The following is a 23,671-nucleotide window of genomic DNA, read 5'->3' as shown; positions in this document are numbered from 1 at the left end:
GGGCTGTCCCACTGTAAAGCATGGGCGGAGTTTGGGATAGGGAGCCGGTGATCCCTTTGCGTTGCGTGTCAGGAAGCGTCCAAGTTTGCAAGTACCGTTCCAGAAGTGCAGCTCCTAGCTGAGCCCCAGCAGCATGGCTGCCCCAGGGATTGAGGAGAGCGGCAGCAGTAAGGTGAGAGCAGCGCTGCGAGAAGCACGGCCGGCCCCGGCCCCTTGTGTTGTCATTAGCTGACTCGCTGCCTTTGCGCACAGTCTGCTGGGACACTTCCTCATTCCGCAAGCGCACTGTGTTTGGCGCAATATTCTCCCCTGTGTTAGGGGATGGCAGCTGATTTACATTGCTACTGGCATTGTGTTATAGTTTGTCTCTTATAGCTAACTAAACAGTAATGGCTGTCCGACTTACAGTCTGTGTATTTGGTTAATTATTTAACCTCTAGCTCATTATTATGCTGTACGGTAAATGAATACAAGTTACTGTTTGGGAAGAGGAGAAGTTCCTTTCTGCAGAGTTGCTAGCATCAGCACTTTCCCCAGTTGAAACTGTAGTAATTGAAGAAACTGTTTGTTGTGTGCAAAATATGTTCTTGAAATATATGTCCGTTTAAGTATCATTATCTAAAGATTTCATGACAGGAAAAAAATGTCATTGAGGGGTACGTGCCAATTCTAAATATAAGGAAATGTGTATTTAGGAGGGTGAGTTGAGGGGGGGCTCATATTAAAGGGAAACCAACCCTTAACTGGAAGCTGCACAGTAGTTGAGTTGCTGTCATATGACTTGTTAGAAGTGAAGCTGCAAGCAACCTCATACCCATAGGTATCCCGGGGTGGGGCTGCTGTACGGCTCATGTCTGTGGGTTAAACTATACAGTACTGCATGAATAAACACATACATTTGTTTGTCTGTGTATTTGTCTTAATTTAAAGAGTAAAGGACAATATGGCTAACCAGGATTTCTTTTTTAATATGTGGTTCTGTCCAGTTAATTTCCCAGAAATACCCCACCAGTTTGCCCCATGTAATACATGCAGACACAAACCTTAAAACTGGCTTAATCGCTGTATTTTCCATTTTGGAGCTTGTGCCAGTGACTAGGGCGGCAGCTGTATGGGGTCACTTTGCTGAACATCTCTGTTAATGGATTGGATTTTATTAGCTATGGGGATCCAACCAGATGTTGGGGTCTGAACTCTAAATGACTAAAGCCCTCTACCATAAAGTTGTTTATGGAAATCATTTTTTTCTTATGTCTCACATACTTTATAATGGAACATCGTTGAGTCTTCAGAGCCCTCTGAGATGCACTTTTGTCTGATATCCTTGCAAAACCATCAGATTACAATAATAACAAAAAATGCATTCATCCAATAGTAAGTCATCAGCTTCTTTTGGGATGAATCTGTTCATCTGGCCGACTGAATAAATTAATCTCATGGGAGGGGAGGGGGGGGGGGGCATTATGTTTGTTTCACCACTGTGTTATAATTTTTACACCCAGAATTATCCATATTGTCCCTGCAGGATGATTCATGGCCTAAGGTTCATGATTTAGTATTATTCCACTAAATAGGGGAGTGCAGCCTGACCAGTATATGGAGACACTCAGCATGAAATTACTCATATCCTATAATGGTTGCCTACTGTGACTTTCATTCCAGCACAAACCATGTGTATATATCATATGAATATAGTGTGGGTTCTATCAGCATATGGAGCCTTTTAAGAATTACACAAGATCCAAGGGATGCACCATATGCAAGAGTTAGCTGAAGATAAGCTGAATCCCAGCACCACAGGGTTGTAACTATAAAGGAAGCACAGCCTGCCAGGAGGGTAGGTGGCCCAGTAGGGCTCTAATTAATGAGCATTTTCAATATATCTTGGTAGAAAATGTCAACTTACAGTACCAATACTGTGGGGACCTGTAACTTCTAGTTATACCCCTGCAGTTTTTTCTTTTCTCTTTTGCAAAATTCCAATTGGGCAGATTTATCAAATCATTAAAATAACTTGCTGAAATTCAGTAGTCAGTGCCAAAGGCGTTATGACAAACTTTTGAGTGTTCTGTTTGCACTATTTATTCTTGTGAACATCTCCTGTACCATCCTGATCCACCATTTACTTAGTAATGTGCCGATATTTTTTTTGTTGTGGTGTAAACAGTGTTGCTGAACATATTTATCCTTTATAACAGTGGCACATAGGTTTTTCATGCTGCATTTGATGAAACTGCAAATTTTTCATTCACATTAGAACAGCAGGATGCGAAGACAGGTTGCGGCACCTACCTGCCCAATCCATGAACCAACCAATATGCATAGAACATGGATATTGGTCAGAATCAGTGTGCGAAATTTCGTTTTGTATGATTTCAGCATCAGAATGGGTCGTCCAGATCTCACCGGAGCTGGAACTTTCAGGCCCCACTTTGCCAATCTCAAGGTTCCCCCTACTGGTGTCCGCCTCCACTGGTGCTGTGTGGGCCTCCACTGGGGCATGAACGATGTATAATCTCTATAAGCAATGTTGAATATGTTTGATACATATGATGAATGTGCTATAATGGAAACACCATTTTTAGGGTTCATAGGATGGCAATGTTATGCTAAACACTTGGCCTAGTTTGTTTTGGCCTAGAAAAGACAGTATATAAAAAAAAGGACGCTCTCCTTGCACACAAGACCCCTGGGTTCCCCCCTCACTGGTCTTTCCCTGCACAATATTGCAGGTTACCCACAACCGCCCCCACTGCAGCACCAATCCCCTGTGCCTGCAGGGTATGCTTCTTTGGTAGTTATGCCACTAAAAGACAGGTTGATATTTCACAATATTCGTATGGCCTAACGAAGGCTAATTAATGAGTTTAACTTGTAATAATGGGACCTGTTACCTGGGGTCTTTCAGATAAGGGGATTCTCAGTAATTTTGATTTCCATACTTAAAGGTGGCCATACACGTGGCGATCTGACGATGTTTCGTACGACCATCGGTCGCGCGAAACATCGTAAGATCCGCCACACACCATTCAGGGCTGAATCGGCAGGTAAGGAGGTAGAAACAATAGGATTTCTACCTCCTTCTGCCGATTCAGCTCTGAAGGGAGAATTTTGGTCAGGCGCCTTCTATGGCGCCCGATCAAAATTTTCAAACTTGTCCGATCGGCGAGTCGTCCGATATCGGCAGCTTCCTGCGATATCGGTCGACTCGCCGACATGCCATACACGCACCGATTATCGTACGAAACGAGGTTTCGTACGATAATATCGGTGCGTGTATGGCCACCTTAAGTCTAGTAAAAAGTCATTAAAGAAGATGGAAAGCTAAAAACTAAGTAAGCGTTATCAGAAAGGTCTATGTAAATGCAGCCATAAGCACTCACAGAAAAGCTGCACTGAGTATTTCTTGTCTCCTTTTTTGTAAAAAATTTATTTGGTATCAATCTGCTCAGTTCTTTCCTTTCTCCCTTCTCCTGCTCCCCCCTCCCTTAGGAATATGTGATCTGAGCTACCAATGGCTAGAGCTGCAGCAGGAAGCTACCAAGACCACACTAAAATGGCAGCTGCAATCTTTAACAAACAGAGGGTTTTTCTAGGGCTCTTCGACATGGTAAAGCTTTCTGCTAAATAAATATAGTGTTCTAGGTGGCACTAAGGTGGCGAATCTATTGGCATTAAAATGCCAAAATTACTTTCCTTCTCCTTTTAAAACATTAAAATAGGACTGTTTTGTCTTATTTCATATATATATATTAGTTGGCCTCAAGTACAAGGTGCTGTTTTATTATTACAGTGAAAAGGGAAATAATTTTCTAAAATTAGAATTATTTGGTTGAAGTAATGAAGTCTATGGGAAATGGCCTTCCAATAATTCAGAACTTTCTGCACACTGGGTTTCATGATAACAGGTCCAATACCTGTACAATGCACATGACACTAAAATACCATGGGGCAGATTCATCAAAGTACGAGTTCGAATCCCGAAATGGGTAAAATTCGGATTAGATACGATAATTTCTGATGATCAAAAATGTGTTTTACAAGGAATTAGCTGAGAACACACAGGACACTTTGTTGTCCACTGTAAGTTGCTTCTGGCTCAGGGCGAAATAACGTCTGAAAATACCTATGTACTGAAGGGAATCTGAATCACCACTGGTAAAATATTAATAAATAATTGTGCAAAATGCCTCTTCATGTTTTTTGCAGGATTACACAAGTAAACTGGCAGCATTTCAGATTCACTTAAGGCACCTATCATCCTAAATTTGCTTCCACCACCAGAGGTGCGGGCTAATTTACCTGCTATTCTTTGTTCTGACTTTTGAATTGGTGTACAGATGCTGTAATGCTCTGGCAGGAGTAGTACAGATAGGGTCTATGTATTAAAAGGTTCAAGTTATATGTAATAAAAGGCACAAAGTTTGCTCAGGTGCAGTAGCCCACAGCAGTCAATAAGATGTTTGCTTTTATACAGGTGATAAATAAGTGCTACCTGCTGATCGGTTGCTATGGGATATTAGACCAGTAGCAAAGAGCATTCAATAGCACAGCCTTACATGTATTGATGGTACAGGTATGGCATCCGTTATCTGGAAACCCATTATCCAGAAAGTTCCAAAATATGGAAAGGCCATCTCCCATAGACTCCATTATAAGCAGATAATTTTAATTTTTAAAAATGATTTCCTTTTTAATAATAAAACATTACCTTGTACTTGATCCCAACTAAGATACAATTAATCCTTATTGGAGGCAAAACAATCTTATTTGGTTTATTTCATGTTTAAATTACTTTTTAGTAAATTTAAGGTATGGAGATCCAAATTATGGAAAGATCCTTTATCCGGAAAACCCTAGGTCCTGAGCATTCTGGATAACAGGTCCCATACCTGTATCATGTCCTCTAGAACCCCAAAAGAGCAAGTGGCAAGGGTAATCACTTTAAGTAACTTTAGGTTGTCTGTCAAGTCAACAACTTGGGTCCAGAAGTTGTGGCTATAGGGCCATGCCAAAATCATGTGAAAAATATCGACTCCAGGGTCTCCCCGTCTGGCACATTAGTCATCGTGGGTATGTCTGGAACAACAATTACAACGTGGCATAGGAGGTGTGTTCCAGTTCAGGTGGTAGTATCCAGCAGATAACTGTTCACTTGTTTTTATTTTAACAACTTTTCCTTGATGCCCTTCCTGTTGTTGCAGTAGAGGGGCAGGGTGCTCAAACTGAAACATTATCTCGCTTTTGCACATAGTTGCTGATGAGGGGATTCTCCTTGATAAAATAACCCCAAGGTAAGGAGTAATCACACACACAGGTCATATCCAAATAATGCTTTCCAAGGATATACAAATTTTGGTTCAGTGAAAGAAAACAACATATTTTTTAAATATAAATGTATATATACACACACACACACACATACACCAAGGCTTTTGTTTATTTTGGTACAGAGTTTTTGATACAGATTTTGAGTACAGAGCCACCTGACTTTGTATACATATTATAATGATTTCAAACATAAATAATAGGGAAGTACACAATGAATGTAAAGCGGAATAGTGCTGTGCTACATAGAACTTTCTGATAAAGGTTACTTAGTGTTTACCTTTACTTCTACTTTAAGGGCTCTTGCACACGGGGAGATTAGTCGCCTGCGACTAATCTCCCCAAGTTGCCTTCACCTGCCATCCCACTGGCGACAATGTAAGTCGCCGGTGGGATGGCACACGCGGCGGCGCGATTTCGGGAAATCGGCGAAAAAGACTCGCAAGGCTTTTTCGTCGATTTGCGCAAAATCGCGCCACCGCGTGTGCCATCCCACCGGCGACTTACATTGGGATGGCAGGTGAAGGCAACTCGGGGAGATTAGTCGCCCGCGAACAGGGAGTTTTGTCGCGGGCGACTAATCTCCCCGTGTGCCAGAGCCCTAAGGCTTCTGGGTAATACAGTGCATTCTAGTGATTGTCGGATAACAGAAACAAATTGGAACAATTCCCAGGGCACACTAAACACTAGAACACAAAGAGAAATGTATACCCCATTCAACAGTTAATTGCATGAGACGTACAATACAGATTTAGATTTCATTCATTGTATAACTTTATGCCTCTGCTTAGGAGGAGCTCATAAAAAAATGTTCCTTGCCAGTGTGTAGCTGCTGGAATGGTTATCAAGTTAAGCAGCACCTTAGATGGTCGGACATTGATTATTCCGTTAATACAGTTGTCACTGGAGAATTATTTTGCTTAGCCAAGCAGTAATGAAGACACTGCTAGATAGGTTAAATGGATAGCCAATTTCTTTCTATTATTTGCTTTTTTCTGTGCAGAAGAGTTGTGTTTTAGTATACACTAAATCACTTTCCCATTCTCTTGGTATGCTATTGCATTTCAACTAGCTGCAAGAATGTTGTGGCCACTGAAAGGGGTTCCTGATTATGGAAAGCTACACAGGTTGTGTGTTGCACCAAATTTTAGCCAGAAAGAAGAGAGAGGCAAAGGGTCCCCATAAAAGTTCGCTAAGAATGAGAGCAATGTAGGCAGTATGGTAGGAAAATAGAATGGAGCAGTGGTGTGGCTGAGCTGGGAATCTCTAGTAGTTGGCAGTTCTTCAGATTGGTTTTACACAACACTCACCTGTGTGCATAAATCGCTTACTGCGTAGAGTGACTGTCCCTAATCACTGATGTTACTTGTGTACACATTTGCTTAGCACCCAAGGTGCCTTTGTTCCTTTGGGATGATCACATGCTATTGTGCTTAGCTGGATCAGTTTCATAAACATGTGGATACAGTATATTCTTGTCTATTAGGTATACAGCCAGTAAAATCACAAATGAAAATCTAGCTACATCAATTATGATTTAAAAATAGAAAAAAAACTTCCTACATGAGGATTTTTGACCAGAGTTATAAATACAGACAGGACTTTGATTAGGCCAAGCAAAAAACATGTTTGCAGATACCAGATGTCATAGGTCCAAGTAAAATGTTATGATTACATGACATGATTAAATGACACGATTACTCTTTACAAATACATTAGAGGGCATTACAGGCAGATAAGGGTTGTTCTTTTTTCCTATAAAAGCAATCAATACACCAGAGGTCCCCCTTTAGATTAGAGGAATGGAGCTTCCATTTGAAGCAGCGTAGGTGGTTTTTCACAGTGAGGGCAGTGAGGTTGGGGAATGCCCTTCCTAGTGATGTGGTAATGGCAGCTTCTGTTAATGCCTTTAAGAGGGGCCTGGATGAGTTCTTGAACAAGCATAATATCCAAGGCTATTGTGATTCTAATATCTACAGTTAGTATTAATGGTTGTATATATAGTTTATGTATGTGAGTGTATAGATTGGTAAGTATAGGTTGTGTGTGCTGGGTTTACTTGGAAGGGTTGATCTTGATGGTCTCTGGTCTTTTTTCAACCCTCTGTAGCTATGTACATGATAAAAAATAAAATTAATACAAATGCATAGATTCCTGGTAAGTAGAAATTGCATGATATTGTCATGTGTTTTTAGTCATGGTAAACCGTGCTTGTAAATAAATCAGTGAGTAGAAGTCTGTTTCCTGCATGTTATCTAGTACAGTGCTGTCCAACTGGCGGCCCTCGGGCCGCATGCGGCCCGCGACCCCCCTCTGTGTGGCCCCCCACCTGTCTGGCTGCTTTGATGGCTTACTCTTGTGTAAGCTTTAAATGGTATTAGTACTGTGATTAACTGCCCCCCCTGCATGGTTCTCACCTCAGATTCAGGCTGCAATCAGGCTGTATTGTTTAAATATGTAATTCCCTGTGTTGTTCACACCTTTTAATCTCTGCATTGTTCACCCCCTGCAGTGTTCACACCTCAGGCTCAGGCTGTAATCACCCCCATTGTTCACCTGTTCACACCTCAGGAGCAGTAGAAACCCACAAATAATCCCTGCACACTACAAAAAGAACATATACTGAGGTGGTACTTCAGTTAAAAAGTTTTTTTAATATATAGTTATTGTGCAGACTGTAGGAGCATTGCCAGCATTGTGTCACTGTAGGCTGCCTGTGTGTGCCATACACACAGGCATCATAGGGCAAGCAGAGTATGGCACACACAGGCAGAGTATGGCACAAACCAGCCAAGAATGGCACACAGTGAAAGTATGGCAGGGTAGGGAAGGCAGAGTATGGCGCACACAGGCAGGGTAGGGAAGGCAGAGTATGGCACACACAGGCAGGGTAGGGAAGGCAGAGTATGGCAGGTTTTTGCTGTACTATAACCATTAATATGGGTATGGTCATGTGATAACATGGGTGTGGTTTCAAGTGGGTGCGGTTTCAAAAAGGGGAGTGGCCAAAACTGGCTTCCATTATCGGCCCTCCACCACGTAGGTCGGAAAAATTCCGGCCCTCGGTACAACAGAAGTTGGACAGCACTGATCTAGTAGGATACCAGGCTGTGGAGCTTATCTCTACTTCTCACAGATTCAGCACTTTTGCATTGTTATTTTGTTTAGGCCGGTAGTGCTAAATTACATCCTGTGAACCTTGGATGAGACTAAAAGGATTTCACCCATGTGTATGATCTTACATTTGTTTTGCCCTAGCTATAGGAAACTTGTCAGTATTTGCTGCCAAAGCACATTTAAAATTATGACTGAGAGATTTTTTAGGTGACTTAAAGGACAAGTAACACCAAACCGTTTTACATTTTGACCACATGAGGCCAATCTAGTTCTGGATTTCTTGGGAACATGGATGGGGTTTGGTTGGATCAGAAGCTTGGCTAGTAACTGTGGTTTTGGCCAAACAGGGCTTGGTCCATTTTGTCCCTTATTTGAGAATTCAGATGTTGGGAGGTAGGTATATTTAGAAAGTCTCTGGAGAAGTCCTGCTAAGCTATATGTGTTCCTGAATACAAACTTAATGTTTTCTAGAAAGGACTGATAATTTGTCTAAGTTAAATGGAAGTGACCTGGGTAATGTAGGGGTACCATGCCTGGCACAATTCTGCTTTGGTTGAATTGCAGCTCCAGGCATCTACTACCAGCCATTGACACCTGATATTTCCCCTTGTGTGCGCTTCCATTCAAGTGAATCAAAGGTGACGGGACAATTTAGACTGCCTTATTAATTAGGGCATTGGCAAGGAATGATATTTTTGAATGCCCGATAATACCCTTCTTTAGTAAAGTATTGTAATCGCTTCAAGCACGTCAGTAGAAACACATTAATGCTCACAAATGTAGTTGTTGATTACAATGTTTTATAATGGAGGGATATTTTCAGGCAGTACCCCCTAAAATTACCCTGTAGAGCTCTGGGATTAGTTGTAGAGAAGGTTTTCTTATTTTCTGCTCACCTATATGCCCCCATCGAATTTGTGTTTAATTTGTGCAATAGCAACATTTATGTGTGTGTGTAATTAAAAATTTAAAGGAAAGCTGTATTTATTTTTCCTCCAGACCAAACTGCCCAAGAGCCCTGATTTTTCTGTAACACGCTTACATGAAGATTTTATCTGGCTACACGACTCTCTCATTGAGACTGAAGACTATGCAGGATTGATTGTAAGTATTCCAAATGAGCAGCAGCCTTGAAGTGCACTGAGCATTACATTGGAATGAAAGCGGTTGTTTCTGAAGGGCACATTGCACAGGGCACTGTTGTTGAGAGAGCAGCTTTAAGATAAAGGAATGAGCTCATAATTAATGACCTGTTACCCACTGCTGACCAAGTGTATCCGTGCATTTTCCTTACTGTCTCCCTTCTGTCTGTAGCTGCTTTTTTGTATAGTACAAATTACACCATTCTGCCTTGTTAACTGCAGTAATAATCTTAATGTGTTTAGTCCATTAGTGAAATAGTCTTTACATTTTTACATTATAATTTTACATCTTTACATTTTCTTTAACCTGAGTGTAGCTTTTTCCTGTGTAAAAATCACTGTTCCCTGTTCTAACATGGTCAGACTTTAGCTGTTGTAATGGACCGTTCCACAGAAGTAGGAACCAGTGCAAAGTCTGCTGATGAATACAAGCAAAATTGGGTCATAAGTCATCCCAATTTTTCATTTGTGTGCCAATTTACCACAGGGTGATCTGCCTGTCCCTTTGCTGGGGCATGCAAACAATGGCACAGTTTGTTCAGAAATGGGCTAGAAGTATTTAAAAATCTTTGTTGTTTCCATCTTTTGTTTTTATGGCCCTAAAGTGCAACACTTTATTTTTTTTAACTAGCTTTTTTTCTTCATTTTTCCCCCAGCCCCAGCAAAACCCAGCCCAAGATTTTGATGGGCCCCGAGAAAAAATGCAGAAATTGGGAGAGGGCGAAGGTTCCATGACTAAGGATGAATTTTCCAAAATGAAACAGGAATTGGAAGCGTAAGGACTAATTTTCCCGATGTGTTTTTTTCCTGAGAAACAGGCTATATAGACAACATCTGTTGACTCTGGCATTTGTCAGATTAAAGGTGTAGTTCACCCTAAAGTTAACGTTTTAGACAAAAACTAAACTAAGATAGGATATGGAGCATTGAATAGCTAATTCTGAAACTCCCATTATATGTCTCTGCAAACAAGCTTGAATGGAGAGTGTGTGTTCAAATTCACAGGGTTTATTGTTCATTTTCAGGGGCAGTGTTGTGTTAAGTTAAATGGGTACTTCACCTTTAAATTACCCTTTAGTACAGTGTAGGCAGTAATATTCTAGGACAATTTGCAGTTTAAAACATTTAGCTTTCTGTCCATTAGCTCTCAAGTTTGGAATTTCAGCAGCATTCTGGTTGCTAAGGCCCACTTGCCCCTAGCAACAAGTTAGTGGTTGATTAAGCAACAGGAATATTCGAGGGCCTGAAAGGATAAATTAGAAAAAGTAACAATAAAATTCTATCCTTATTGCAGCATGCAAATGGATCACCGCCATTTGCATGCTGCAAAGAGGCAGAAGACAAGGAGAAAGGCAAAAACTATACTTTGCGTTACTTTGGCTGAGAATATAGCCGAGGGATCAGCTAACTGCAGAAGAACTTGGTCCAGCTGATCAGAACACCGGTGCTCAGGGTTCTGTGTTGTGCTTGAGGCCCAGGTGTATTTGCTTTTAAATGGAAAGGAGTGTCATAACATAGATTCTTATATAAAACATCCCATGTGCTACAAGGATGCCAAGATTGTTGAAATCATGGCCTGCCTGCTGTGAAATGTAACTGGCAGCATTCTTGTCCAGCCAATACCCCTTAATGAATGTAGACCTGGACTGTAATGACATGAAATGTACTTTTTAATGAAGAAGTTGATGTTTTCTAGGTGCTATCCAGTTGCACTCTGCCTGAATTGTAAGGGAATCCCCTGCCGTTGACGTATTGTTCACTTTCCTCTCGCTGTGCAAATCTATTTGTCTTTCTTTGTATTGAAAAATTCTACCATTTCTGTCTCTTTCAAAGAAACTGAGGCATTTGTAGTTATATGTGTTACGTCAATAAAGAAAGGAAAGTACCTCTACTGTGCTAAAAGCACTCTGTTTTAATGCAGTAACAAGCATTACATATATAGTATCTAAAGTATAAATTTCTTACATATATAAAATCTAAGTATTGCTGTTACTTCCTCTTTAAAAGAGAAGGAAAGGTAAAAACTATGTAAGCTTTATCAGAAAGGTCTATGTAAATACAGCCGTAAGCACTCCCAGAAACACTGCACTGAGTTCTCTGTCAAAAGAAACAGGATTTGTTGTCTCTTTGTTTTCCTGTGCCAGAGACACACAGCTCTCTCCCCTCTCCTTCTCCCCCCCTCCCTCAAGAATGCTAAGAACTCCCTCCCCCCGTAGGAATGTGGATCTAAGCCAATCAGCAGGAAGCTTCCTCATAGTCTTACAAACTAAGCATGTACACTGGTCTTGGTCTTGGTGCAAGAGCGAGGCATTATGGGAACTTTCTTTACAGAGCTCATCGTATTTTTTTCCCATGAAGCTTCTGATCATCTAAACGGGAGAATAATGGGGAGACCTAAGGGCACTATTAAGAGAACTGAAGGAATGCCTGCAGCTGGAGATTAACTCTTTCTTAGCCTTTCCTTATCCTTTAAGACCCCACATAACTTATAATAGAATTAAAGCTATGAGTATACATGATTTTTCCAGTCACTCTATTATTGTCATACATACATATGCCATACATGCATAGCAGAGAGTATATATGTATTAACTCTCAAATCTTACTATAACTAAACTTCATATGGGTCCCTCTATCCGCTGCATTGAGCCACATTAGGGCAGCCCCCCTTCAGTTTGGGAACTGGTACTCTAAGGTTCAGTAACAATTTTCATACATCTCTGTGAATTATATTTTAGAATAGGGGGCGTATTTGTGTGCTTCTGAGAACTAAAACTGCACAATGATTGGTTTATTTGGCAGACACTATTTAACAGATGTTGTTATTGGCACAAAGCAGAGTTGATCTTTAGTTACCCATTCTTTTCTCTACAGTTTTGTGTGGAGCTGTGTCTATCCATTCTGCAGGGACCGGGGATGCCTGCCCATGCATTTTTGGAATGTGTAGTTCTGCCAGGTGTTTACATCCGGACACTACTGGGCTGCCAAGCAGTGTCCTACTTTAGCTTCTCATATCAACCCTTTTTTTTCTCTTTTCTGTAAATTGAACTTGCATTTCACAAGTAAACAAGTCAGATCTTGGCTAGGGCATACACATAGCATACCTGTAGTGGAAAAATGTCTAAATTTATTAGCTATGTTTTACAGCTGTGACTTTAAAAGAGATATCTGCCTGCTGTTGTTGGACTTCAGCTTTCATTAAACTGCTTTCAGTATATTTCAAATAAGGGGATCCGGTTTACATTTTTTTTTTTTTACCAAGGCCTCATATTTATTGCTAAGAGAACCCCTAGTTTGCAGCCTTGTTCCCCAACCTGTGGTGTAACTAATGCCATAATTTCATAGTATTCTGTACTAGCTCCCGTTCATATGAATACATGCAACGTATTAGTAAATAAGTGCTTTAGCCACGCAATAATTTCTACTCTCATTCTGTACCATTTAAGGTAAAATATATTCATGATTAGCCATAACTGTCAATGGCAGTTTGGGGCTTAGGAGAACCCCAGGATGGTGTTTCTTTCTCTACATCCCAGAATCTGACATCCTTTGTTGTGTTTGCAGTGAGTATTTGGCAGTGTATAAGAAGACTGTGGCAGTGCATGAAGTTTTCCTGCAGAGGATAGCATCGCACCCTATTTTATGCAAAGACACCAACTTACACATTTTCCTAGAAATTACCAAGATGTGAGTGCTTCTCTTATTTTTTGGCAGTGTTTTTGTTAGTACAGTTCAGTTCACAGTTCAGTAAATCCTATATTATGCTTGCACTTCTGCACTTTCCTACCCTTATGTGATTCAAGTACTTTACTACCAGCAAGTCATACTGACACCAATTCAAAGATACTTTCTGGCATTTTGTCACCTACATGGGCAACAAAGTGTATGATGTGTCATTGCCCTAAAGTTGAAATAAATTACTTGTGCATATTAGCAGTTGTGTAAATTAAAGCAGGCCGTATATTATGAGATCTGCTCATTTGGGGATTTTGACAAAAAAAGCAGATATTTCCCCAATATGCCCACCTCAAGGTGGACAGATTTAAGCTGGCAATTCTGCCCCTCCAAACCAATTCTGGGACCCTCTATCCGGCCAGATGTTGATTGGAAGTTTGATTTTCCCTAGGATCAGCTAGGACTTAAAGCCGGCCTTTCATTACAAGATCCACTTTTTTGGTGAGGTCCCCAAACTAACTTATCTTCCTTTATGTACTCTGGATATAAAAAGACTACATGTCTCTGCAAAATGGCAGCTTTTTCTTAAATAAAAAAATAAACCAAGATAAATTCTGCCAGAACATAATCAACCTTTATTGCAAAATTGCCATCTATACGAAAAGATTGAAAAGAAATAAAAAATAGTTTAATAAAAAATAAAGGAAAAAATAAATCCTACAAAAACCTGGTTGCATTACTGGGCACACCCACTAAACTAATACTTGGATGAAGCACCTTTTGGTTTCATTATAGATCCTCCTTTTATGAAGCCAATGCTTTGTTAATTTAGATGTATGCTTTGAGTTTTTACATAGTTAAAAAAAAGACCAGAGTCCATCAAGTTGTTGTCACACTAAAAGGTAAAGTTCCTCTTCATCTTCAGCTTTCTAGTAGATGCTTGAAGGTTTTGTGACAAAATAGTCTGATACTTGGAGCTATTCATGATTCCATTCACCTTGACTAAAGCATGGGTTCTAGCTGATGAAAGGTGTTTATTTTTCATTTTAAGAACAATACAACATATACAGACATTGGCTACAAACAATGTAGCTGTTAACTTTTGCAGTCAAATTAGCAAGGTACAGTACAAAGAATTGTTGTTGTTTTATTGTTTCATATGTTATAGGTTCATATACATTTACCATAGCTTACTATCGGTCTGGATTCAATCATTTCTATTAGATGGTAGTTACGCTTTAGATTTGCGGGTTCTGCTTGAGCTTAGTTACTAGAGGGGGGTTCTCGGTATAGTTAGTGTGGGATTGGCATCTAGCCATGGGGTCCATATCTTATCGAATTTTTGTGGGGTGCCTCTTGCTAGGTACGTTAATTTTATAAGTGGCACTGTTTTGTTGATCATCGCTACCCATTCTGCTATTGTGGGTGCAATAGGACTCATCCATTTCATGATAAGTAATTTTTTTGCGTAGAACAGTGTTGCCCTCATTAAGTTTCTGGGTTGATTTTGTGGAACTAGCTCGTCTATCAGACCTAGGAGGCATACTTCTGGGGTCCTGACTCTAGGTAGGATTAGTTGTTCGTTGAGATATTGTATGATTCCAGACCAGTAGTTAGCTATGTGGATGCAGTCCCATACCATATGGATAAATCCTGCGTTGACATTGTGACATTTAGGACATTCTGCATTTGGTGATCTGCCCATAGCTTTAAGTCTGGTTGGGGTGATATATACTTGGTGGTAGAATTTGAATTGTATAACTCTATCTCTAGTGGCTATGAGAAAATCGTATATGTGGTCCGTTGCTTCTTCCCATTGCTCCTCGTTTAGTTGTGGGAGTATCTGGTTCCATTTCGTTTTAGCTTTATCAAATGGGGAGGGTGTTACTTTCAGTATAACTTTGTACAGTTGGGAGAGGAGTTTCTTCCCTCCCGGATCCCAGAGTCTTATTTCCCATGGGGTTGAGCCCGTGTCAATTGTTAGTGAACCAAATTGCGCTTTGAATACGTGCCTTTAATTGAAGATATCTATAAAACTGCAGGTTTGGCTTCTCCAATTTCTCTTTGAGTATATTGAATTGGACAAAGTTACCATTAATTACCACATCCGAGAGCCTGGCCGATTGGCTGGCCAGTATTGGAAATCAGGCAATTCCTTAAAGTGTTGTAAGTTAGTATTATTCCATAGTGGCATTTGTAGTGAATGACCCTTGATGTTTACTCTGTTTTGCTTTATCAATTTAGCCCATGCTGTCATTGGGGTAGTAAGTACTTCTGGAGGAGGTATTGTGTCCCTCTTTTTCCTATACGGTGCATTACGGAGTGCTTCAAATGAACCAATTAGGTTCCCATGTAGTGCTGTGAGTGGGTTGTCAGGATCTGGGTTGAACCAGTTGTGCAGATAGATTAGCTGGCTAGCTATATAATATAGTTGCATAGTGGGAAGTGCTAGTCCACCTAGTTGATATGGTGCTGTAAGTGTGCGCCATCCCACTCTCGGTGCTTTGTTAGCCCATATAAAAGAACCCAGTACCTTATTCACTTGGTTAAAAAACTTGTTTGTGATGTACAGTGGTGTGAAAAACTATTTGCCCCCTTCCTGATTTCTTATGTAACGGGACACGCACCTTCCAAAAAGTTCAACTTTTGTCTCGTCAGTCCACAAGGTATTTTCCCAAAAGTCTTGGCAATCATTGAGATGTTTTTTAGCAAAATTGAGACGAGCCATAATGTTCTTTTTGCTTAAAAGTGGTTTGCGCCTTGGAAATCTGCCATGCAGGCCGTTTTTGCCCAGTCTCTTTCTTATGGTGGAGTCGTGAACACTGACCTTAATTGAGGCAAGTGAGGCCTGCAGTTCTTTAGATGTTGTCCTGGGGTCTTTTCTGGCCTCTCGGATGAGTTGTCTCTGCGCTCTTGGGGTAATTTTGGTCGGCCGGCCACTCCTGGGAAGGTTCACCACTGTTCCATGTTTTTGCCATTTGTGGATAATGGCTCTCACTGTGGTTCGCTGGAGTCCCAAAGCTTTAGAAATGGCTTTATAACCTTTACCAGACTGATAGATCTCAATTACTTTTGTTCTCATTTGTTCCTGAATTTCTTTGGATCTTGGCATGATGTCTAGCTTTTGAGGTGCTTTTGGTCTACTTCTCTGTGTCAGGTAGCTCCTATTTAAGTGATTTCTTGATTGAAACAGGTGTGGCAGTAATCAGGCCTGGGGGTGACTACAGAAATTGATATTGAAATTGAAAATTGAAATTGATAAACCACAGTTAAGTTATTTTTTAACAAGGGGGGCAATCACTTTTTCACAGAGGGCCATGTAGATTTGGAGTTTTTTTCTCCCTTAATAACGTAAACCTTCATTTAAAAACTGCATTTTGTGTTCAATTATGTTATCTTTGACTAATAGTTAACGGTTTTTGATGAGCAGAAACATTAAAGTGTGACAAACATGCAAAAGAATATGAAATCAGGAAGGGGGCAAATAGTTTTTCACACCACTGTATACCGGGGAATTGTGTAATGGGTATATGAATTTGGGGAGGTAAATCATCTTGAACAAATTAATTCTCCCCCAGAGCGTTAGTGGTAGTTTTGCCCAATGTACCACATCATTCTTAAATTTGGTCAGGATTGGCTCCAGGTTTTTTTCATAATATTTAGATAGGTCCCTAGTAATGAAGTACTATTTTAGATGAGACTGAATGTGATTGGTTGATTCTGAATGCAGCTACATCCTATATTATTAATAGGGGTGATTAGTAATGAAACCAGGATTTTGTATGATTTTTGCTTTTCCTTTTTTCAACTTCTTTGTCTAGATGGCAATTTTGCAATTGAGGTGGAATGCGTTCTGACAGGATTTAACTTGGTTTCAATTTATTGAAACAAAAACCTGCCATTTTCAAGGAGTGTGTAGACTATTTATCCAATATCCAATGTACCTACTAAAGGTCAAACAATCTGATCACGATGATTGGGGATACAGGGTGGTGGATACAGGGCGTCGGAGCAAGGACTGCTTAGGTGAGCTGACATGGCCCTCAATCCGACTGGAAAATCAAACCTGCTACATCAACATCTGCCAGATTTTCAGAAGAGGGCCCTATACACAGATGGTCAGGCTGTCTGAAGGGGCCAATTCAGCAGCTTAAATCTGCCAGTGTATGGTACAAGCTTATTCTTGTAGATTTCTAAGGATATAAGATATATGGAATATAGTGCTTAACTGAATATGACCAGAACATCAGTAGGGATCCAGCAGGACTGGACTGGCAATCTGTGGATTCTGGCAAATGCCAGAGGGGCTGCTGTAAGATTCCATAGACAGTCACTATTTATTGGGCTGGTGGGGGGCTGTTTGGGCCTCTGCGTTCTTGAAATGCCAGTGCCTGTTTTGAAACCCAGTCTGGGCATGGGTTCCCATATCTGTTCCCTCATCTTCTTTTGTTCTTTTTTCTCATAGTTAAGTGTAAGGAGGAAGAATATAAAAGAAATGTTTGGAGTCTTCTTTAAGAGCATGGTAAAAAGTGCAGATGAGGTTTTGTTTTGTGGAGTAAAGGTGAGTGCTGTCCCTTGAACACAATGGTTATTTATGTGTCCCCCTCTAAGATGGGGAGGGCTTAAAATGTCTGATATGACTTAAATGCTGAAGTTTTAACGTTTTAGCATTGCTGGACTTAAAGGTAGCATCCTGGAGACTACTCTACATTATGAGGTGTATTTATTAACATTGGAGACAAACATCACCGGTGATGTTTCCCATAGCAACCAGATCAGATCTTTTCTTTTGTTTTCTGATGTGTAGGTAACTGTTCAAATCTAATTGCTGATTGGTTGCTAGCATTACTGGTGATGCTTGTCTCCAGTGTTAATAAATACCCGTGATGCTCGCTTTCATCTTGCAGCACCAGATATAACAAACAGCAGAGGGGCACTTGCTGTGGGTTACACTGGTGCACAGTCTAGTACTTGTCATATATTTAGGTAGGGATGCAAGGAATCCTGGATTTGGTTCAGGATTTGGGCAAATCCAGGCTTTTTTTTGAAGAAGAAGAAGAATTCGGTTAAGGCCGAATCCACAGTCCTGGCCTAACCGAATCCAAGTCCAAGTCCTAATTAGCATAAATTAGCATGTGCTAATTAACATTCGGAAAGGGTAAAATGGTCAGGTGAAATTTATTTATTTATTTATTTTAACCCCTTCCGATCCTGATTACCATATGTTGATTCGGTTCGGGATTCGGCCGAACCCAAAAAAGTGGGTTCGGTGCATCCCTAGTTTGATTATTTCACAAAAACTACTGGTACTATTCAGTGGCTTTGATAATGTGCCCTGGTGTAAAATTTGTGTTTTTTCCAATCTTTGGCGCCATCAAACTTAAAACACCAAATTTGTTACCAGCATCTTAATCTACCCCAGAATGAATACTTTCATGGGAAAACATGTTTTTTTCAAAATGCATCAGTTTAAAGAGCTTCTCCAGCAGAATCCTGCATTGAAATCTGTTTTTAAAACAGAGTTTTTTATATTTAATTTTGAAATTTCACATGGGGCTAGCCATATTCATAATTTCTCAGGGTGCCACAGCCATGTGGCCTGTCCTTTGATAAACTTCAGTCACACTTTACTGCTGAGCTGCAAGTTGGAGTGATGTATCCATCCCCCCCAGTAGCCGATCAGGTGAACAATGGGAAGGGAGCAAGATAGCAGCTCCCAGTAGGTATCAGAATAGTAAGAAATACAGGTCCAGCTTGGGACTCCTCGAGTTACGTAGGAGAAACAATAGTTTATCTGAAAGGAGCACTGGTTCCTTCTGAAAGCTCTGAATCAGGCACAATGCACTGAGATGGCGCATACACACCAATATTACAACTAAAACAAAATACATTTGTTGGTTCGGGAATAAAATTTTAAATGGTAGAGTGAATTATTTGCTATGTAGGGTTTTACATATGAGCTGTTTTATTATATCTTTAGGATTAAAGATGGACAAATCATTATGCTTGCACTAGGTGTACCTGAAATCTTTCTCTTTTTGTTTGCAGACGCCGCAGATGATTATATTCATATTTCGGCTGCCCTAACGTGTAGGTGAAGAGGAGAACACTCAAGTTAGAAAGTAAGCCATAGTTTGCAGCCTTAGGGAAAGGAATGTTTGAGTAGGAAGTTATTTGGAATACTTCCCGTTTGTTATGTGGAAATGATCCATTTTGCTAAGGCTGGGGGCAATGAGAAATCAGATATCAGGCAGCCAACTGAAGAGCACAAAGTAAAATAACCAGCCAACTGGATCGTACTCCTGAATAGAGCATGCCCCTTAGTGCTCATTTAGCAGCATGTGTGCCCCCCAGGGTTGCTGTCTGCACAGAGCATTTAATAAAAAAAAAAAACTGGTGCAGTTATTTTTTGTTCCTTGCGTGGGGCATTGTGCAGGGCCCTTATATATCGTTTCCTGCCCTATTGGAGCGTGCAGGATCAGGTCCCTATTAATTCATACATATTAGGGGCAGTTTTTCAAACAGGAGCCAATGCAGGGCTTCTACACATGAGGGTTTTCATGCCGAATGTTGTTCTCATCTGCGATCAGCAGTTCCAGCATGATGCCTTGGGTACAGGAACAATAGAAAACAATGGGCTCTGGTAACTTAAACATTCCCGTGTGGTAAAAACACCTAAAAAGCAACAACATTGGAATGCATATGCAAATACTCCTGTGTAAGAGGCCCTAACGTTTTAATTTGTTTTTGTTGTGTAGATACCTGGAGGAAACCCCACCAAGACAGTTTACACTCACACAGACATTTGTGCAGCATATGCAGAGTAATGGTCTGTGAGAGGGTTCATCTTTAGTAGGGTCAGTGGTGGAGCAGTTAGTGAGAAGATGTGTTTAAACTGGGCCTTGACTGGCACTGCTGAATGGAGCAAGAGGGGAGGACAAGTCTGTAGCTTTTTATTAAAAGGCAGTTATTCTAGGAATTTGCAATTGATCATGCATTTAAGAGGCAATGTAGAACCAGTAATTTCTTAAATGTATGCCCAGTGCAAAAAAAGTTAATTTTGGAAATAAAAAAACTAGTGCTCACTATCATTATTGATCTTTCAAGCAAAAAGTCTTTAGACATTATATAGAGTGCAGCCATCAACCACAACCACACCTGGACAGACCGATGCAGTCCCCGAAAAAAAAAATATGAAACTGAAATATGAAAAATCATCTGGTCAGACTGTTTAAATGTTTCATGTTAAAAGTCTGAAACTTGGTTTGCGCTGTGGTTTGATCCAGAACTAAATTAAAACTATCTACAGAGACTCCCTTCATGCTAAAATAAATATGAGTGTATATTTTGGCAGTAGTGGGCAAGTATATTTAATATGAAAATGAGATGCAAACGGCCAGAACAATTTTCCAGCATGAAATTTCCTCAGTTTTTAGAGACTTGTGTAACATTAGTGTTTATAGCCATAGACAGCTTCATTTCATTAGAGTGCAGTCGGAGTGACCTTTCCCTTTTCCCAGTTTTGGATGTGTACAGCCTTGTGTTCAACAAATAAAGGCTCTGGCACACGAGGGAGATTCCCTTGTTGCGGGCGACTAATCTCCCCGATATGACATCCCACCGGCAAAAATGTAAATCGGCGGTGTGATGGCATATGCGCACAAATCATAAATAACATATATATGCATGTATATGTGTGTAGTGTATATATAACTTCCCTCAATTGCCTCTTGAATAGGCCTCATTGGCAGGACACTTTTCCACAAGGGAATGCAAGGCCTGTAATCATATCCTCCGAATCGTCAGAAAATGCCCTTTGAAATCATTTTGTGGGTTTAAAAAAGTCCAATATATTAGAAAATCGGTGCACTCCTCCATATTTTTTTTTTTTTTTACTGTTGAGTAAGCCTACTGCATCTTCCTGTATCTGGTATATCTGCAGTTAAGAGAAATCAGGCAGTGGTTAAGGTCTTGGTATCTGTTCCTCCATTACATGCAGAGCAATTGTTCTGAATGATTTTTGATGTTCAAATAAAGTCATTTACTTTAATTTTGGGAGATGGCGTGAGCAGATGAGAGAGGCCACATAGCTCCCTCAGCTCCACTCATTCAGGCAAACACAAACAAATATATCTGTGGTAAATGCCTGCCGCTGTATTCACACTATTACACTTAGTGGTCAATCGCTGTTTGATAATGGGAAGACTTTAAACACCCCATGTGCCAAAAACTGTATGTATGGCCAAGCAATGATAAATAAGTACAGTTGGTCAAGCAGGTGCATGCAGCAGAGTATAGTGTTAAGCATGCATCCATAGTTTATGTGTGAAGCATTTGTTTGCTTATAAAATTAGTTACTGCTTTGGTTTCTGGCACACCTTCCGGTGTTGAGGGTTAATGGATGAGCCCTGTGAAATAGAACAGTGTTTTCGATCTAGAGTTGCATGCATTTATTCAGTGTTTCTGGTTGTGTGTTTATATTTGTTTGAAAAACTTTCTAAGTAATATTTTTGATACTATTTTTCAGGTACTTGCTAAAGTTGGCCGAGTTGTTTGAAAAGCTTCGGGTGAGCTATATTTGTCCAACGAGTTTTTACGCTATCTCCAATTCTAAATCTCTTTTCCTGAAATGCACCTTCACAAGGTAGAGGAACTGTGTGGGTACTCACGGTTACATTCACTACAACAAACCTGCCAAGCTGGGTCTCACACTCTCACTTTTTTTGTGCCTGTATATGTAACCTTTTACAAAACCTTAGCAATAATCACTTATATTTTTCAAGTATTTCTCTGCAATTGTACGACTGCTGTTCCCATATGAGCCGGTTTCAGCTCAAAAACAACTGACATTGCAAACTATATCCTACTACTGACATTTACTTGTCAGCCTGGCAGAGCGCTATGGTTTAGGTGTCGGTTTGGCAGCAAAAGGCCCTAGTATCAGATTGACCTGATAGGATGCACCACTATAGTTTTGTTCTGCAGCCTTTGACTTTACTGGAAGGCTTACAGTCAGTGATGCCATTACAGGATTCTAAATATATAGGCACACTTTCCCCCTCCCATTTCCAACATACTGGGCTAAATAATGCTCGTTACCAGTTTATCAGTTTACTAAGTAGGGCTTGATTGGCTGTGTAGGAGGTCCTTCTGGTATTAGCCCGCTCATGGTGAATCCAATCACTTTTCCCCTTGTTGGTTCCATTTTTTTCTTTAAAAAAATGCAACTATTGGGTGAACTTTCTAGACTACTTTTTACAGCCATCCTACTTTAAATTTCTCAGTCATCCTTAGGTAGACTTAGATTGCAGCTGTGCAGTAGATTTGGTGCTCACTGCAGGGATATCTCCATCACTTATACGTAAAAGTTTATTAAGTAATATTAAGCCACACCCCTAAACCCATGCCTCTTCCTCTGTCAGTAGCACAACAAGCCCCCACACACCTTAGGGACCCCATTACTTCTATTTCCAAATGCAAACAACTGGGAGTTTGGAGTGGTTTGAATGAGAGACTTTTATATGAATAGGAGATGACCTGAATAGAAATAGAAGTTATACAAAGTAACAATAAAACTGTAGCTTTACAGAGCAATAGTTTTTTGGCTGCTGGGGTCAGTTACCCCTATTTGAAAGCTACAAAGAGTTTGAAAAGAAGGAAACTAATTCAGAAACAAATAAATAATCAGAAATAAATAATCAAGATAACTTAAAAAGTTGCTATGAATTGGCCATTCTATAACATACTAAACTTTAAATTAAAGGTGAAACCACCCCGATAATGAATTCATTTTGAAAAGGGTATACTGCCGTCTCAGTCAGATAACAATGTTAGAACACGTGTTACATTTGTAATACCAACAATGTTTGACCAGGCACCCTAGGGCCCTCAAGGCTGGCATATGCAGCTGCAGTGCACAAATGACAGATACTGTGCACTTCCTTGATTGCCCCTGAAATATTAGCTTCATCCACTCCAAATAAGCATATGTTAATGCATAGAGATTGCAGTGAATGCTGTCTTACTTTTGCCATTTGTTTTTCTATTTTATGCTTTCTCAGAACTAGACCCCAATGTGATATGTAGAATATACGTCACCCGTCCCATAGTAAAAGTTGGAAGATACTGACCTAGACTTCATGGTCAAAGCCAGGAGCATACAGGGCTGCTCGCGATTTTTGTCAGCGAATATTGTAGAGTAACACAGTTCTCATTGGATTAGGATTTTGGCCAATGGAAGCAACTAGTAATCACTTGAGTGATCCATAATGCTCCATTGATAATATTAGAATGTGATATGCAAAGATTTGGCTATTGGATCACTTTGATGTTTTAGCTGTAGGACCCCGTGTGCCATTAGCCTCATTAACTTAAAAAAATCCACTTTTTAAAATACTTTTATTGGGACA

General features: G+C 40.2%; 1 protein-coding gene across 1 annotated transcript; it reads left to right on the top strand.

The window, feature by feature from the left end:
* The first annotated feature begins 8 nt into the window (after positions 1–8).
* LOC108645365 (sorting nexin-5) lies at positions 9–22,310 on the top strand. Its single transcript, XM_031902039.1, has 7 exons — positions 9–172; positions 9,445–9,549; positions 10,244–10,362; positions 13,152–13,274; positions 17,728–17,823; positions 19,311–19,384; positions 21,790–22,310. Exons 1-5 carry the CDS (start codon positions 134–136, stop codon positions 17,729–17,731), a joined length of 390 nt encoding a protein of 129 aa, XP_031757899.1. The 5' UTR covers positions 9–133; the 3' UTR covers positions 17,732–17,823; positions 19,311–19,384; positions 21,790–22,310.
* Positions 22,311–23,671: the final 1,361 nt, after the last annotated feature.

The sequence above is a fragment of the Xenopus tropicalis genome, chromosome 5 (genome assembly GCF_000004195.4).
Source record: "Xenopus tropicalis strain Nigerian chromosome 5, UCB_Xtro_10.0, whole genome shotgun sequence".
NCBI lineage: Eukaryota > Metazoa > Chordata > Amphibia > Anura > Pipidae > Xenopus > Xenopus tropicalis.
This window is presented reverse-complemented; position numbering and strand designations above follow the sequence as displayed.